Source organism: Staurois parvus, unplaced genomic scaffold (genome assembly GCF_062004578.1).
Source record: "Staurois parvus isolate SC_StPar_1 unplaced genomic scaffold, SC_StPar_1.0 ptg000025l, whole genome shotgun sequence".
NCBI lineage: Eukaryota > Metazoa > Chordata > Amphibia > Anura > Ranidae > Staurois > Staurois parvus.
The window spans coordinates 3726230-3744151 of record NW_028317821.1 but is presented as its reverse complement, the minus strand read 5'-3'; the positions used below and the strand labels follow the sequence as shown (position 1 = coordinate 3744151).

The window sequence follows — 17922 nt, the reverse complement described above, 5'->3', positions numbered from 1 at the left end:
TCTTCACCCAGTCTTCCTTTTAAGTTAGTGGACGCCAATGACGCCACTTCCACACATGCGCATAGGACTCACACCCATGGCACAGAGCTCTGAAGGGACAACATGTGTATGCCATTCCTTCAGAACAAGAGAAATATTTGGCCTACTAAGAAGAAAAACACCAGATGTATAATGTGATGGCTAGTAGATTAACCACACAAGTAAAGTCCCTAAAGTCCAAAGGTGGTTAAGGGATATTCAAGCAATGCATGACCGGCAGCTGATTCAAAAAGAGCTAGAAGAGACTCTGTGTGAACCATAAAAAAAGAGAGAAGCAGCGCCATCTAAGTGCAGCAATATAAGCAAATGATTTTTTTTTTTTTCATAAAGTTTATTAATAAACTCAGAGCATACAATAAGTACAGGTAATACAAGGTATCAGTCGGAAATACAATAGGAGGTAATGCACACTACTATTGTGAGTTGCCAATTTTGTGGAAATAAATCATTTGCTTATATTGCTGTGCTTAGATGGTGCTGCTTCTCTCTTTTTTATCATTCCTTGAGAGCACGTGTCGGTGATGTCACCAGCTACAGAAAGAGTGAATATCTCCTAAACGGTGCACATTTTATTTGAACAAGTTTATTTTATCTGACACATTGATATATATCAGGTAGGCAATACATACTAGTCAATATAAAAAACAACGGTTTTTGCAATATGTGTCCAGTGGTATCCTCCAAAAGCTGATTTCCTTCTTGCAACCTCAAGTTTAACTGCAAATATATTCAGCCTGGGATCCAACACGTTTCGAATACATTGATATAGATACTTCCTCAGGGAAAGGATACCACTCTATAACAATAATTATTATCTACAGTCAATTATCGGTACATATCCTTACAATTAAATAACAATAAATTAACCATATGGAATACATGACTTACATAGCCACCAAAAATAGTCAAAATGCTTCACTTTGTTTGGAAGATGAAATTCTCCCATAGCTGAGACCTTCATCTGACGTGCAAGGACCACAGATGCCACATCACAAGCACTGTCATAATAAAAATTTATATATATATATATATATATATATAAAGCTATGTGTAATAATACCTTAAAGATACACCAAGGCATCAAGTATATACATTTTGTAAGATTAAGGGGATCATGGTAATGTGTGTCCCTTTAAATGGACACATAGATTGAGGGGAAACTCAAGGTAAGTTACATATTTCCCCATATTGAATATTGTATTGTCAAATACAACAATGAAGTATATTGAAAATATAAGCTATATAGTTTGAAAATTATTTTTGAAATAAATATCAAGAGTAATTGCTGACACTTAACTTACCATAAACTGCATAGCAATGTAACAGTGTTCAAGTTGAATATTATAAGCTTAGTCTTGTTGTTCAGACCACAACCCTCCAAAGGGTCAGCGCCAGGCACAATATGTATGGTTCCTCCCAGGGTAGAGCTAGCTACTGAAAGCTGCGTTTGATAATGCCAATAGTAGCCTTTTATAGGTTCCAAAGTGGGTGTGTTGTATGTATTTCCTTCCATGTGCGGAGCATGTCCGCTGGAGAGGAAGATGGCACCCATCGTGTGGTCCCCGGTGTTCATCTCAACTGCTTAAGCACAAAAGCGCCATGTACATTGACATCACATCCGACTCCAGAATGATACACTTCCGGAGACCGTGGACTGCACATAAACGCATGAGAGCAAGGGGGAAGAAAATACTTGCCCCACTGCTCTACAAGGCCTCAAATATAGGTCCCCCACCGTGATAGGGGACCCTTTCCGTGCCGGACACGCCAATATAAGACTGCCCCCATCAGGAAGAGAAGAACCAACCTCCACAGTGAAAACATGTACAAAAAGTTTGTAATAAAGACCAAAAAAAACTGCCATACAAAATGGACAGCAAAACATAAATTAATCAAGAGAAAGAAAAAGAATACAACAAATGAATAACATTAACAAAGGAATCCCTGCAGCACAAATAGAATGGGAAAATCCCCTACTGAGGAGAAATAGAGCATTCAATGGGAAAACATATTAGGAACATTATCAATCCTTTTTACCAGAGTCAAAGCCCTCCAAAAAGGGTCTATAGCTTTCAGACTCATTTAATCCAGGATGGCAAGTGGCATCAAGGCACCTAATCCAGCGCATTTCTTGCTGTAATAGTGCCTTGTTCAAGTCGTCTCCTCTGGTAGGAACATATATTCTATATAAAGCTGAAAAGGTCACTCTGGGCATTCTATATTTGTGAAATTTGGCAACATGTCTTCCCAAGGGTACATAAAAATGACCTATTCCCATAGTATGAACATGTTTGTAAATACGTTTCCAAAATTCTTGACGTGATTTGGCCACGTAAAAAGATCCACATTCACATGACATAAGATACACTACTCCTTTTGTCTGGCAATTTACGAAATGTTTGGAAACAAATTTGTTTCCGTTCGGAAGAATGAATTGTTTTTGATTGCTAAGTAGAGAGCAATATGCACATTCTTCACAGGGGAAAGCGCCAACAAATTTACATGGATCACGTCTCTGATCCCCTTTATATTCACTTTGTACAAGGGAGTCCTTTAGAGATCCTGCCCTTCTATAGGTAATGAAGGGATTCTCACCCACCAATTTACAGATAGTCGGGTTTTCTGCCAAGACTGACCAATGATTTTGTAATATTTTTCTTATTTTGATATGTTCATTAGAAAATCTTAAGATGACCCTGACTTCTTCTTTATCGGCCTGTTTATGACATTTGGAATTAAATAGGGGACTATCCCTGTCCAGATTTTTTACACGATTAAAGGCCTTTTTCAGGCCTGTTTTTGTATAACCTCAAAAAATTGTATTGCCAGCAGTCTATTTCCTGAAGATGCTACTCTCCAGGCGTCCCCCCATTGTCTTAGAGATGTTGATGTTCAAAAAATTAATTTTCTCTTGATTATAAGTCATAGTGAAAAAAAAGATTTGAGTCATTTTGATTCATCATCTCAAGACATTTTTTCAACAGTATTTCAGGACCATCCCGAACAAAGAATATATCATCTAAATATCTTTTCCAGATGATAATGTGATAATAATAATAATTGCATATACTCGGAGAGAGACTCACTAGACAGAAAATCCACATCAACTGTTACTAAATAAGCAGATTAGGGTACATCAAGGTTTTCAATAATTTTTAAAAGATGGATAGAATCTTTTACATAGGATGCTAAACTTACAATATGGAGTCTAAAATAATGGTCTATCGCTTGACTAATACCTTCTGAGATACAACCATTTCCTGAGATGATAGGTCTACCAGGAGGATTGTTTATTTTGGGATGTGCATAGAAAGTTGGCATCCTGCGGTGCCTAGTTCTGATGTATTCCCATAAGTCTTTTTGAATAACTCCATTTCTATTTCCACTAATTCATAAACCTGTAGGTTAAATGTGTTTACCAATGCAACAGAAATGTTCCTATAGCATGTTTTATTTCTGAGAACTTTTATGCACATAATTTTATACTTGCAGTTATCCATTAAAACAATATTCCCTCCTGTTATGATCCGCCAGGTGGTGCCCCTGGCTGCCCACTTGACAGACCTACCCAAAGCGTGGAGTCTAAGTCCCGGTCTGTGCTTTCACCAGGGCCCCTGATGGTGGGGATGGACTTGAAACAGACCGGGACCAGGTCACGACCTCCGAGCAGGCCCACCAGTGGCAGGGGGAACCTCCGGGGATGTATTGGTACCGGGAGAGCCAGATGTGAGGAGGACGGCAGGACCTAGCAGGATGGATCACGAGTAGTGGTCCCGTGGGGTAGGCGAGGTACAGAATCGGCAGGTGGAGAATCGTCAGGTCACACACAGGGTCAGCAGGATAAGTCAGTCCTTAGAGAGGTCAAACAAGCCGGGGGTCAGGATGGGAGAAGGCAGAGTAGTCAGGAACAATCCGGGTCAAACGCAGGAGAAGGCAGAGTAGTCAGGACAATCTGGGTCAAACACAGGAGTAGGCAGCGTAGCCAGGGTCAATCAGGGTCAAAAACACAGGTACAGGACTTAGGAAGTCAGATAGACCATGCGGCAATTACTGACAGTGCAGGGCATCTTTAAATAATGCGCCCTGCACTGTCATTGGCTGCCCAGGATGCGCCCCCGGGCTGTCATTGGCCGCCCGATGCGCGCCTGCGGCTCCCACTGCGCATGCGCGGCGTCCTGTCATCCGCGGCTCGCCGGGACCTGGTGCCTGTGTCCCGGCATGAGCCGTTGCCAGCGCGCATGTGCCGGCCGACAGGACGCCGCGATCCCTGACACCTCCTTTATCAGAAGGTTTAATGTTTTTTTTTCGTATTTGCCAATAGAGACCTCACTGCAGTTTTTTCAGCTGCACTCAAGTTATGATGGATATGATCAAATTTTATTGATTCAATGTCCTTAGTGACCTGTCGTATAAACAGGGCAGTAGCTGGATTTTGACTAAGTGATGGAAAAATATGAGACTTCTTACTAAAGTTCATATCCTGTACTTGTGTATCCTCATTAATTTGCTCCAGCAGATTTTCAATGTCCTAACTATCAATCCATCTTTTAAAAATGATTAAAAACCTTGATGTACCCCAATCTGCTTATTTAGTAACAGCTGATGTAGAATCTCTTTATAATTGTATCCCACATAATAAAGGAGTTGTGGAGGTCAAATATGTTCTGCAGCAACGTGGAGTGCATGAATGGAGATTTAATAAATTTATTTTGACTATGCTTGACTATATTTTGATCCACAATGTTTTCTTGTTCAAAGGTTCCCACTACCTTCAGGTACAAGTTGTAGTCATGGGGACTTGCTGCGCTCCTTCCTATGCTAATTTGTACCTGGGGGTGTGGGAGCAGGATTTTCTGTATAGTGAGTCTCTCTCTGAGTATACGCAATATATTATCATCTGGCAAAGATATATAGATGATATATTCTTTGTTTGGGATGGTCCTGAAATACTATTGAAAAAATGTCTTGAGGTGATGAATCACAATGACTCAAATTTTTTGTTTTACTATGACTTATAGGGGGACGCCTGGAGAGTAGACTCTTAAATAAATACATTTTTTAAGGTTACACAAAAGCAGGCCTGAAAAGGTCTTTAATCGTGTAAAAAATTTTTTGAGGTTACACAAAAGCAGGCCTGAAAAGGTTTTTAATCGTGTAAAAAATCTGGACAGGCATAGTCTCCTATTTAATTCCAAATGACATAAACAGGCCGATAAAGAAGAGGTCAGGGTCATCTTAAGATTTTCTAACAAACATGTCAAAAAAAAAAATATTACAAAATCATTGTTCAGTCTTGGCAGAAGACCCAACTATCGGTAAATTGGTGGGTGAGAATCCCTCTATTACCTATAGAAGGGCAGGATCTCTAAAGGACTCCCTTGTACAAAGTGAATATAAAGGGGATCAGAGATGTGATCCATATAAATAAGTTGGTACTTTCCCCTGTGGAGAATGTACATATTGCTCTCTACTTAGCAATCAAAAACAATTCAAATTTGTTACCAAACACTTTGTAAATTGCCAGACAAAAGGAGTAGTGTATCTTATGCCATGTGAATGTGGATCTTTTTTACGTGGGCAAAACACGTCAAGAATTTTGGAAACGTATTTACAAACATGTTCATGCTATGAGAATAGGTCATTTTTATGTACCCTTGGGAAGACATGTTGCCAAATTTCACAAATATAGAATGCCCAAAGTGACCTTTTCAGCTTTATATAGAATGCATGTTCCTACCAGAGGAGGCGACTGGAACAATTCACTACTACATGAAGAAATGTGCTGGATTAGGTGCCTTGATGCCACTCACCAATCTGGTTTAAATGAGTCTGAAAGCTATAGACCCTTTTTGGAGGGCTTTGCCTCTGGTAAAAAGGATTGATAATGTTCCTAATATGTTTTCCCATTGAATGCTCTATTTCTCCTCATTAGGGGATTTTCCCGTTCTATTTGTGCTGCAGGGATTCCTTTGTTAATGTTATTCATTTGTTGTATTCTTTTTCCTTCATTTGATTAATTTATGTTTTGCTGTCCAGATTATATGGCAATTTTTTTAGTCTTTATTACAAATGTTTTGTACATGTTTTCACTGTGGAGGTTGGTTCTTTTCTTCCTGATGGGGGTGGTCTCATATTGGCATGTCTGGCACAGAAAGGGTCCCACTACCACAGTGGGGGACCTATATTTGAGGCCTTGTAGAGCAGTGGGGCGAGTATTTTGTTCCCCCTTGCTCTCATGCGTTTATGTGCAGTCCACATTATTTTCATGTTGGCGGTGGCCTCCAACATGGCACCCATCTGGTCTCCAGAAATGTGTCATTCTGGAGTCGGATATGATGTCAATGTGCATGGCGCTTTTGCGCTTGCACAGTTGAGATGACTGTTGGGGACCACATGATGGGCGCCATCTTCCTCTCCAGCGGACATGCTCCGCACATGGAAGGAAATACATACAACACACCCACTTTGGAACCTATAAAAGTCCATTATTGGCATTATCAAACACAGCTTTCAGTAGCTAGCTCTACCCTGGAAGGAACCATACATATTGTGCCTGGCGCTGACCCTTTGGTGGGTTGTGTTCTGAACAACAAGACTAAGCTTATAATATTCAACTTGAACACTGTTACATTGCTATGCAGTTTATGGTAGTTAAATGTCAGCAATTACTCTTGACATTTATTTCAAAAATTATTTTAAAACTATATAACTTATATATGCATATACTTCATTGTTGTATTTGACAATACAATATTCCATATGAGGAAATATGTAACTTACCTTGATTTTCCCCTCAATCTATGTGTCCATTTAAAGGGACACACATTACCATGATCCGCTTAATCTTTCAAACTTATATACTTGATGCCTTGCTGTATCTTTAAAATATTATGACATATAGCATTATATATATATTTTGTTATGACAGCGCATGTGATGTGGCACCTGTGGTCCTTGCACGTCAGATGAAGGCCTCAGCTATGGGAGAAATTTGCCTTCCAAACACAGTGAAGCATTTTCTTTTGACTATTTTTGGTGGCTATATAAGTCATGTATTCCATATGGTTAGTTTATTGTAAGGTAATTGACTGTTGATAATAAATATTGTAGTATATTATATATATAGAGTGGTATCCTTTCCCTGAGGAAGAATCTATATTAATGTATTCAAAATGCATTGAATCCCAGGCTGAATATATCTGCAGTTAAACTTGATGTTGCAAGATGGAAATCAGCTTTTGGAGGATACCACTGGATACATATGCAAAAACCACAAACTTGTGAAGTGAATGTTTTGTCAAAAACCATTGTTTTTATATTGGCTAGTATGTATTGCCTACATATCAATGTGTCAGATATAAGAAACTTGTTCAAATAAAATGTTGATTCTTTTAACAATTGGTTTCTTTGTATATACTCCAAGGTTGCCTTAAAAATTCCACAAAATGTAAGGTGTAAATTTTCTCTATATGGAAACAGGGATGATGGCAACCACACCCTAAGCTACACTGAATGAATTTTTATAAACGGTGCACATTTAGGAGATATTCCTTTTACCTACAAGTAAGCTTTAGTATAAGCTTACCTGTAGGTACAAGTAAGCAAGTGGTGTTTACTACTGCTTTAAACTGGTTTTAAAGGTAGAAGGGTTTTTTTTTTTACCATAATGCATTCTATGGGGACACTCGGAGAAGAGCAGGAGTTTAAATCACTGGCGGGGAACCCCAGAACAGAAAGCTCTGTGCAATACTATTAGGCAGAGCAGGTAAGTATAACATGTTTGTTTTTAAATAAATTTTAAAAAATAAGCCTTTACAACCACTTTAAGTATTCAGAGCTGGAGTTCTAACATTCTGGGTCAGCAACATCCACATATTGAAGCCAGAGGCAACCTGTCAGCTAGAATTTTCAGGAGGTCAGCTTCCATATTTCTCTCCATACAGCTTTTATTGAGATATAGCCAAATTGTACAGATTATGTCAGGAATGGACTGGCCAGCAATGGTGGGACTCACCTGCCTTATGGGCTGCAGTACCAGGGCTGGCCAGCGGGTGCTCCCAGCAATCAGAGACTCAACCTTGCAGCCAGCCAAACACCTGAAACTGCTTATACTGGTGTATTTAAGGGATGGCCAGACCTGCAGACTCTGCCTTGGTGTGTGTTTTTCCTGGGCCCTGTATCTTGTTCCTGCATCCTGTTCCTGTTCCTGTCTTGTTGCTGACCCTGCCTGATCTGGACCTCTGCTGACTTCTCCTGCTCTGACCCCGGCTCGTTCCTGACCATCCCTCTGCCTGACCCTCTGTACCACGCTGCCCGCTACCTGCTGAACCTGGCTTGTGACCCCGACCATTCTCCGCTTGCTCCCCCTGTACCTACCTGCCCGATTGATATTGACTCGGCCTGCCTGACGACGCTTGCATTGTATGTACTGTCATCTGTGGGTGGTTGGTTTGGTTTGTTTGCACTGTGTTATGTTTTAGTATTGCACTGCGTTTATGTTTGTATTGTTAGTGTTAATAAATTATATTGTTTATAACATATCTGAAGTCTGCGTTTCCCTGCGTCAGTCACACACCTCTGGTCATACCCGGGAGCCCTGACAGATTATTATATTGTACAAATAAAAAGTGCGCTAATTATTCACAAAACATGCAAGGATAAATAATAAAAATAAATGAATTCATAATTATAAACATAAGTCCAGCCACCATAACAGTGATAGTCCAATATCAACTTAATGTCAGTCTTGAAAACAAACACCCATGTGCAAATCCTACACCAGATGAAATGAATACACTCACCAGAGCTATATGCTGATTATATTATAAACCAGCATGATAGCATTTTGCTTTGGGAGCAATGATCTGCAGGATATCCAAGTAGAGGAACAGCAACCAATAGTGATCCAAACAGCACATATGGAACAGCTAGGCAGCACATATGGAACAGCTAAGCAGCAAATGATCTTCCAATAACATGGGCAAAGCTCGAGGAATAAGAAGAGATATGATGGTGCAGTACGTTTAAAACCAGTAAAATTTTATTAATAAAGTATTGCACTCACAAAGAAGGTGTCTAGCTGACACCAGCAATGACAGCCTCTAAAATGCCACATCCACAAGGGAAAAACCAAGGGACGAACCTCCTGCACTGCGATCAAACAGCCGACAGCTGGGAGGAACGTTCCAACGTCACATCCACTAGGCCAGGCCCAACGCGTTTCATCACTTGACGTCTGCAAGTAAAGACGCCCCTTAAAGACGTCAAGTGACGAAACATGTTGGACCTGGCCTAGTGGATGTGATGTTGGAACGTTCCTCCCAGCTGTCGGCTGTTTGCACATGGGTGTTTGTTTTCAAGATTGACATTAAGTTGATATTGGACTATCACTGTTATGGTGGCTGGACTTATGTTTATAATTATGAATTCATTTATTTTTATTATTTATCCTTGCATGTTTTGTGAATAATTAGCGCACTTTTTATTTGTACACTATTTTACCTTTTTTGGTTAGAGGTGCTGCTTATTATTTGATTTATTTTGCATTTTCTGTGGCGCTTCTTATATCTGCTACAGATTATTATATGTATGAACAAAATAGTTGAATGTGGAAGTAAACCTTTAAAAGTAAAATTTGTCAGCAAGTATTGTCTTTTGATAGATGAGAATTTATCAGTCTCTTCTTACAAAAAAACTTCTTTACTTACCTTCTAGCAATTTTTTTAAATATGCACATTGACTTCAGCACTTGCTCAGTACAGTGTTCAGTCCTGGCCCATTCCTGGCACCTTACAGATGCTGGGAATGGAGCTGGGTGCTAAGCTAATGTAATACTAGCAAGTTGTGCAGGAGATACATCATCAGGAAAAAACCATGGCATAGTCTTGAATGGAATTGCTGTGGGGAGCTTGGATTACAGCCAGAAGTAAGAGTGTCATATTATGCACCACCATGGTTTAAATATGCTTTTAATGGTTGATGAGCTTAGGAAGTTTAGTTATCAGTACATTTTGAATATGTTATTATTGATTTTTTCTTGTATACTGAACAATACAAAATATAATTTTCTTTCAGCAGATATCCAGCAAACTGCTAACACTAGCAAGTCCAAAGCCAAGAAGGGCATGGATCTGCAGGCATGTGAAGGTCACAGTGCCATCCATAGGTGAGTAAAAAGTGTAATAATGGTGACTCAAATCTGTCCTTTCTTAGGTAAAACAGCATTCCAATATGTATGTCAGGAATCAAGGAATGACCAGAAAGGTGTGGACTGACACAGGGAAACGCAGGTTTCAGGTATAGTATAATACAGGTTATTATTAGCCACCCAGATATATATATATAAACGCACAGTGAGCAAACTAACCTTCCACTAATCTTAGGAGGTGCAGGAACACAGGCGTAGTCAGGGCTGGAGAGGTGGAATGGTCAGGCCGGCCGTAGGGTTCTGTAACAACTGCCTGGTGGTACCTCTAGCGGTCCTCAGGGCAGGATTCCCCAGGGCGCGGAGTCTAAGTCCCAGTCTGCTATTCACCAGGGCCCCTGATGGTGGGGATGGACTTGGAGCAGACAGGAACCAGGTCGCGGCCCCTGAGTACACCTGCTAGTGATAGAGGGATCCGCCAGAGGTATGTGCAGGTACGGCTGGATCCGTGCAGGATGGATGGATGGCAGAGTAGTGAGCGTGGTCAGACGGGCCAAGTCAGCAACGTGCGGGCAGCAAGGTATCAAAGGAGCAGGCAGAGAATGGTCAAGGTCACAAGCCGGGTTCAGTAACTCACAGACAGCGCAGTACAGAGGATCAGGCAGAAGGATGGTCAGGGATGAGCCAGTAGTCAGAACAGGAGATGGTCAACAGGAATCAGGATCAGGCAGGGTCGGCAACAAGGTATCTTCTCACAGGAACTAGGAACAGGATACAGGGGCTCATGGGGAAACATACACCAAGGCCCAGAGCACAGGCCTGGTCATGCCTTATATACACCTTTCTGTAATCAGCCCCAGGTTTGGCTGATTGTGAGCTTCTGGCTGCTAAGAGCACTCGCTGGTCAGCTCTGGTACTGCAGCCCACACGGCAGGAGAGTCCCACCACCAGTGCTGAGAGCACCCGCTGGTCAGCTCTGGTACTGCAGCCCACACGGCAGGAGAGTCCCACCACCAATGCTGAATCCATTCCTGACAGAACCCCCCCCTCAAGGAGCGGCCTCAGGACGCTCCAAACAGTCCTTAGTGGGCAAAATGTTCCACCGCCCGGGTCCGGTAACTGGCTGAATATCCTACTGCCGCAGTAAACCGGCTGGCTGGGTTTCCTGCTGGTAGACTTCTCTTTGTGTAGGAGAACCAAGGAAGGCAGGTCACTGGGCACAGGATTTCCAGGAGCAGGCTGGGTATCAGTTATCGGCCAGTTTAACTGGACATCAGGGGCTGGCATGTCGGGCTGTGTAGCGGGCAGAGGCACGTCAGCGGGCACCGAGTCATCTGGCACGACAGCAGGCACAGAGTCACCGGGCACGTCAGCGGGCACCAAGCCTTCTAGCAGAACCGCGGGTATCGGGTCACCAAGCTCGACAGCAGGCACCAAATTAACTGGCACGACAGCGGGCACCAAGTCATCAGGTATCAGGTTATGTGGCTCAACAGCGGGCACTGGGTCCTCGGGCATCAGGTCATCTGGCTCGACAGCGGGCACCGAGTCAACTGGCATGACAGCGGGCACCGAGTCATCAGGTATCGAGTCATCTGGCTCGACAGCAGGCACCGAGTCAACTGGCACCGAGTCAACTGGTACGACAGCGGGCACCGAGTCAGCGGGCACCGAGTCAACTGGTACGACAGCGGGCACAGAGTCAACTGGTACGACAGCGGGCACCGAGTCAACTGGCACCGAGTCAACTGGTACGACAGCGGGCACCGAGTCAACTGGCACCGAGTCAACTGGTACGACAGCGGGCACCGAGTCAACTGGCACCGAGTCAACTGGTACGACAGCGGGCACCGAGTCAACTGGTACGACAGCGGGCACCGAGTCAACTGGCACCGAGTCAACTGGCACGACAGCGGGCACCGAGTCAACTGGCACGACAGCGGGCACCGAGTCAACTGGCACGACAGCGGGCACCGAGTCAACTGGCACCAAGTCAACTGGTACGACAGCAGGCACCGAATCATCAGGCATCAAGTCATCTGGCTCGACAGCGGGCACCGAGTCAACTGGTACGATGGTACAGTGAGTGGGAGCAGGGTACTGACATGTGGTAGATTGCTGGGTATACTGGGCTGTCACTGGGGGGGCTGTCACTGGGGGTGTTGTCGGGAATGCAGGAAAAGAGCTTTGAGCAGAGGAATGATGAGAAGCAGGACTGGTTTGTTGCAAGCTGATTGAGGCTAGGTGTAACAAGTCTGACCATGTCTGCAGTAAGGGTTGGACAACGCTCAGCTTACACAAGGCCTGTCTGATCAAAGTTTGCACTGCGTTTATACACTTCTGTAGCACCTGTGGTGAATATGCTGAATAATGCTCCAAGAAGCAATCCGGATCATCCTCCAACAACCATACCAGTGATATTACTTGACTCGCCCTGAATGGAGGAAGAAATTCATCCCTGTTTTCAGGGGTACTAGATGAAGCCAACTCAATACAAGCCTGAATCAATGGTTGCACCTCAGAGAGCTCTAGGTCCTGACCTACTAGGGAATGAGCGACCCGTATGCACTCTAGCAGCTGATCCCTGGTATACTCGCGCAGAGTCTGATAGGCACATTCCCTGTCATCAAGGACTAGCATAGACAAATATATAACCTCATCAGGATGCATCCTTCACAACAAGTCAAGATGGCTTCCCTGTGCAGCCACTTCTGGTCAGGAAGGGCCTTGGTGTGATGTCAGGAATCAAGGAATGACCAGAAAGGTGTGGACTGACACAGGGAAACGCAGGTTTCAGGTATAGTATAATACAGGTTATTATTAGCCACCCAGATATATATATATATATAAACGCACAGTGAGCAAACTAACCTTCCACTAATCTTAGGAGGTGCAGGAACACAGGCGTAGTCAGGGCTGGAGAGGTGGAATGGTCAGGCCGGCCGTAGGGTTCTGTAACAACTGCCTGGTGGTACCTCTAGCGGTCCTCAGGGCAGGATTCCCCAGGGCGCGGAGTCTAAGTCCCAGTCTGCTATTCACCAGGGCCCCTGATGGTGGGGATGGACTTGGAGCAGACAGGAACCAGGTCGCGGCCCCTGAGTACACCTGCTAGTGATAGAGGGATCCGCCAGAGGTATGTGCAGGTACGGCTGGATCCGTGCAGGATGGATGGATGGCAGAGTAGTGAGCGTGGTCAGACGGGCCAAGTCAGCAACGTGCGGGCAGCAAGGTATCAAAGGAGCAGGCAGAGAATGGTCAAGGTCACAAGCCGGGTTCAGTAACTCACAGACAGCGCAGTACAGAGGATCAGGCAGAAGGATGGTCAGGGATGAGCCAGTAGTCAGAACAGGAGATGGTCAACAGGAATCAGGATCAGGCAGGGTCGGCAACAAGGTATCTTCTCACAGGAACTAGGAACAGGATACAGGGGCTCATGGGGAAACATACACCAAGGCCCAGAGCACAGGCCTGGTCATGCCTTATATACACCTTTCTGTAATCAGCCCCAGGTTTGGCTGATTGTGAGCTTCTGGCTGCTAAGAGCACTCGCTGGTCAGCTCTGGTACTGCAGCCCACACGGCAGGAGAGTCCCACCACCAGTGCTGAGAGCACCCGCTGGTCAGCTCTGGTACTGCAGCCCACACGGCAGGAGAGTCCCACCACCAATGCTGAATCCATTCCTGACAATGTATGTAGCGCTACCCTCGTGAGAGTTACTGTGTTTTGGGTATCCCTAAGCCTCTCTCTGCACAGCCAGACAACAGGTATTTCTCACACCAACTTGCATCCAAAGATAATGACCAGTCCATGAGCTTGATTTTGTTATTAGTGGAAACCAACTTGGATGGGAAATAGGGATTATGGGATGCCCCGTTTGGCTTAAACAATGGAAGAGGGACACTTCCCTCCTATGCACAAAGGCAGATCTTGGACTGTCCTTTTCCTGAAAGCTGTCAGTCATTGCGGATCAGTAGCAGCTGCCGTTTATGGATGAGGAACTAGCAGCCCCTCAAAAATCACTTAGGAAGAAGCTAATTTTGGCGCACAAAGATGAGGTAAACAATGTATATAAAGTGATGCAAGGAATAGCAATGATGTAAAACACTGTGGATTAAAGAATAATGTCCATAAACAAACAGAAAAGTATTTTGGAAGTCTCTCGGGGCAAACTGGCCAAAGATTAGTGCAAATTAGCAGCAGCCATCCTAGGAGCAAAGCCAACTCTGTATGCAAGAACAAAAAGAAAGAAACAAGAGGCACCCATTTAAGTGCAGTAATTAAAACTGTGTTTAATGGTAAAGGATAAAAAACACTCACAAGAGTAATAAAAAAAACAAGCTCATCTGTATGTGAGAGGGATGATCATTCCTCAACGTTCTGCAGGCACCACCAGTGGCATGGGGATGTATGCTGGGCTGATGGAGATGTGTGAAGGCACAATGGAGGTCTGTCCTGTAGAGTAATGGTGCTGTGAAGCCAATCTTCTGTACAGGAAGAGACCTACAACCTGCTTGGAGTGTACTGGTGGAAGTGCCATCACCGGGACAGGCGGAGGGTCAGTCTGATCAGGAGGCACGGACGTGGGACAAGCAGGCTATGCACTCAGAACATCTAGCTTCTTCAATTGGCCTAATAGTGCTGGAAACTATATCAGCTTAAGTAGAGGGAGTTGTCAGTGTGGGACAACACCATTCAGCGAGGATTTAAAGGTGCAGTGCCATAAATGTAGAACATAGCTGGTGTGGAACAATACACAATAATGGTAAGTGTATATGAACACAAATATTAAGAGTGATATGTACACAAGAATATATAAGTTGCATTGATGTTAATGGGCACCTTTGTAAACAATGTGATTACCATTGCCATGTGATTTTGTAAAGCCCAGGTCACATTTGAAATCACACTAGTGTGAATGGAGCCTTAATGACCCCACAAACACTAGATATTTGTTTCCCAAGATGGGTGATAAGATCGGATACATCCACAGCAAACACCTTTGGCTGTTTTTATTTATTGTTTCTGAATATTAACAACTAAACAGTCCTTGTAGCCAAGCAAAGTCACCAAAATCATGCGTGCCTTTCAAGATAACTAACTTGGATGCTCAACCAAATTGACCTACTTCCAGAAACAGATCCAATAAATTGAAAAAGAGCCCAAACACTTGAGTAGTATGAAAATGTATGTGCCGTTTTGGTTTTTGCAACATGTTTATTCTAACAGACCAAAAAGACAACGTCTGGTAAAGCTGATGACACCTGTGAGCTAAACCTGTCACAAGAAAAATACGGACACTTGCATTACTGACATATTTTGGAACACTAGTTCTTCATTGCTAGCTGCCAGGCTGTTGAGCTGATCCAGTGGCTTTAATACTTTCTGAGTCAATTTCCAAGCATGCAAATCAAAAAGTCAGAAGCCCTTATTGCATGCTTGTTCAGACAACATACAGTCTCAAAAGTCTCATAAATGTTTTGCTTAGTTTTGAATAGAGTAGTGAAGGGCTAAAACAGGTTTTTATTCCTGTATGTGTACCCACAAATACTGTTTGTCCTGGTGACCATCAACACGCTTGCATAAAGCTATGGGAAGTCCACAATTCATTGGAAAGAGGGATGAGTGGAAAGCCTCAGGTGGGGACATCTGTCCCATAGATTTGCCACCTAGCAAGCAAAAATGGTACTTGTTGCTGGAGGTTTAAAGAATAAGGAGACCAAAAGTATAGTATTTTTTCCCAAGAAAAGGTGGCATCCCACTGTTTTTGACCCATGACAATTGCATAAGAATGGATTTCTGCTCACTTTGAAGAGATTTATCTCGCTTCCTGTCACAGATACACAACAGAAAGTAAGAGGAACCTTCTCCAAAGTGAGACATAGACAACAGAGTAGAGAAGAGTTGAAAACCCTGCGAGTTTGTTTTTACTGGTCGGTATCCTGTTGGGGAGACTTCCTTTCATTTTCTTTTCTGGAGCTGCAAATTTCCCATCTTAGATAATTGTCACTTGAACAAGAGAAAGAAGGAAAGAGGGAGACAGTAAATACATCAAGTGGGTAAATAAGGTTTGGGAGGGCAGTATTTTCAATAGGATGCCAAGGTCAAGAACACGGGGACATTACCTCAAAATTGCAAGAGGAAAGTTTTTAAAACCAACTTTAGAAAGTATTATTTTAATGAAAGAATACTTGATTCTTGGAATAGACTTAGAACATGTTTGGGACAATAAAAACAAACAAATAATATAAAACAATATGAATTAAAAAATGGGGCAGACTCAATGGACCACTTGGTCTTTTTTATGCCATCACTCTTCTATGTGCCTATGTTTCCAAAGCCTGGCACACACGATGAGTATATCAGATGAATGATCTGTTTTATTTTTGCACGCTTGTCTCATATTGAAATTTAAGAGATCACTAAAGTTCTGAAAATTCTCGTATAACAGAATGCAAGTTAGGATGTCATGTAATGTGTTGTACTGTATTGTAATGTATTCTTTAGTTTCTGAGCATGTGTGGTCTTGCTCTTCTGATTTTTTTATGGACAAATACTGTATTGATTAAATGAAAATCGTATGATCTAGTATGGTACAAAAAAAAGTTTGTGTTTGTCCGTTCGAATAATTGTGGACGAAAGTTGTTTACTAACATTCAGATTATCGTACAATCGCTTCAAAAGCGGTATTTTTTTGTCCGAGTTTCTGATCATATGCACTAGGCTTAACATGTGTCTCCATTAGAAGATTTCTCCTCACCTCCTGTTCTGCTAACAGTTGTAAGAATGTGGTTTCCCAACACTTTTTGCCCAGGTGACATTGCTGATCAGAACTAGTGGTGAGGGTGAATCTTCCCAGAGGGGATGTAGACAACGAAAAAAAGAAAATGACAAGGATTCTAATTCTCTTTCACTCTATCTTAAACTAACAAAAAGGCTCTGCATAAAACCTTGAGACGGTTTAACACTTTGCCATTCTACCCTGAACAAATAAAAGGTTTATGGTATAGACACACTTTAAAGCAGAACACCAAGGAAATGTTTAAACTATATCTGCAGTGGGGATCAGCCCCACACTGAAAATCTTAATTGCTAGTTTCTGTGCAACTGTTCCCCCAAAGCTGGTTCTCTTTGGTTCTTTGTCCTCCGCATTCTAGCATCACCATGTACAACACCAGCAGTCATGAACTGTAAGTGAGGATATTGAAGGGCCATCTACAAAACAGTGTGTCAAAGGGAAAAGGAAAATGCTAGCTCCTGGGGGAACAAGGGATTTTATTAAATAAAAACTGCTTTTTATTGTTCCCCATAGATAAAAAGAAGCATTTAACCCTTTACATTCCCCCTGGGGCTCAGCTTCAAATATCCCTTGATGCTGAAGTATTTTCCTTATTTCTCTAATATCCTTTTAGATAAAGAATATAATAGACACTGTGTAAGTATCGACAACTTATCTCTTGTAGCATTGAACCGTAACCTGCAGAGTGTATGTTTTCCTCATCTGTGAAAGCTATCTTAGCATTACCTATCTTAGCTTGTGCCAGGGGCGTATCTACAGGGGTCTCAATTGGGACCCGGTACCAAGCTCCAGGGGGTCTGCCTCCACTTTCCTCCTGCAGCCGCTGAAAGTCTCCTCCTCTTCCTCCCATATGTCATTTACCGGGTCCTACCTTTTCTGAGTCGCTCACTTACTACAGATCACTGCCTCTGTTCATGATAACTGAAGCATGGCAAACTGTGTT

General features: G+C 42.9%; 1 protein-coding gene across 1 annotated transcript in view; it reads left to right on the top strand.

Moving 5' to 3' along the window:
- LOC149471186 (uncharacterized) overlaps nt 1-17922 on the top strand; it is a 122197-nt gene that overhangs the window by 93775 nt on the left and 10500 nt on the right. Inside the window, exon 3 of the mRNA XM_089652690.1 lies at nt 10114-10204. Coding sequence (XP_089508816.1) covers nt 10114-10204 — 91 coding nt within the window. The remainder of the gene's footprint in view (nt 1-10113; nt 10205-17922) is intronic.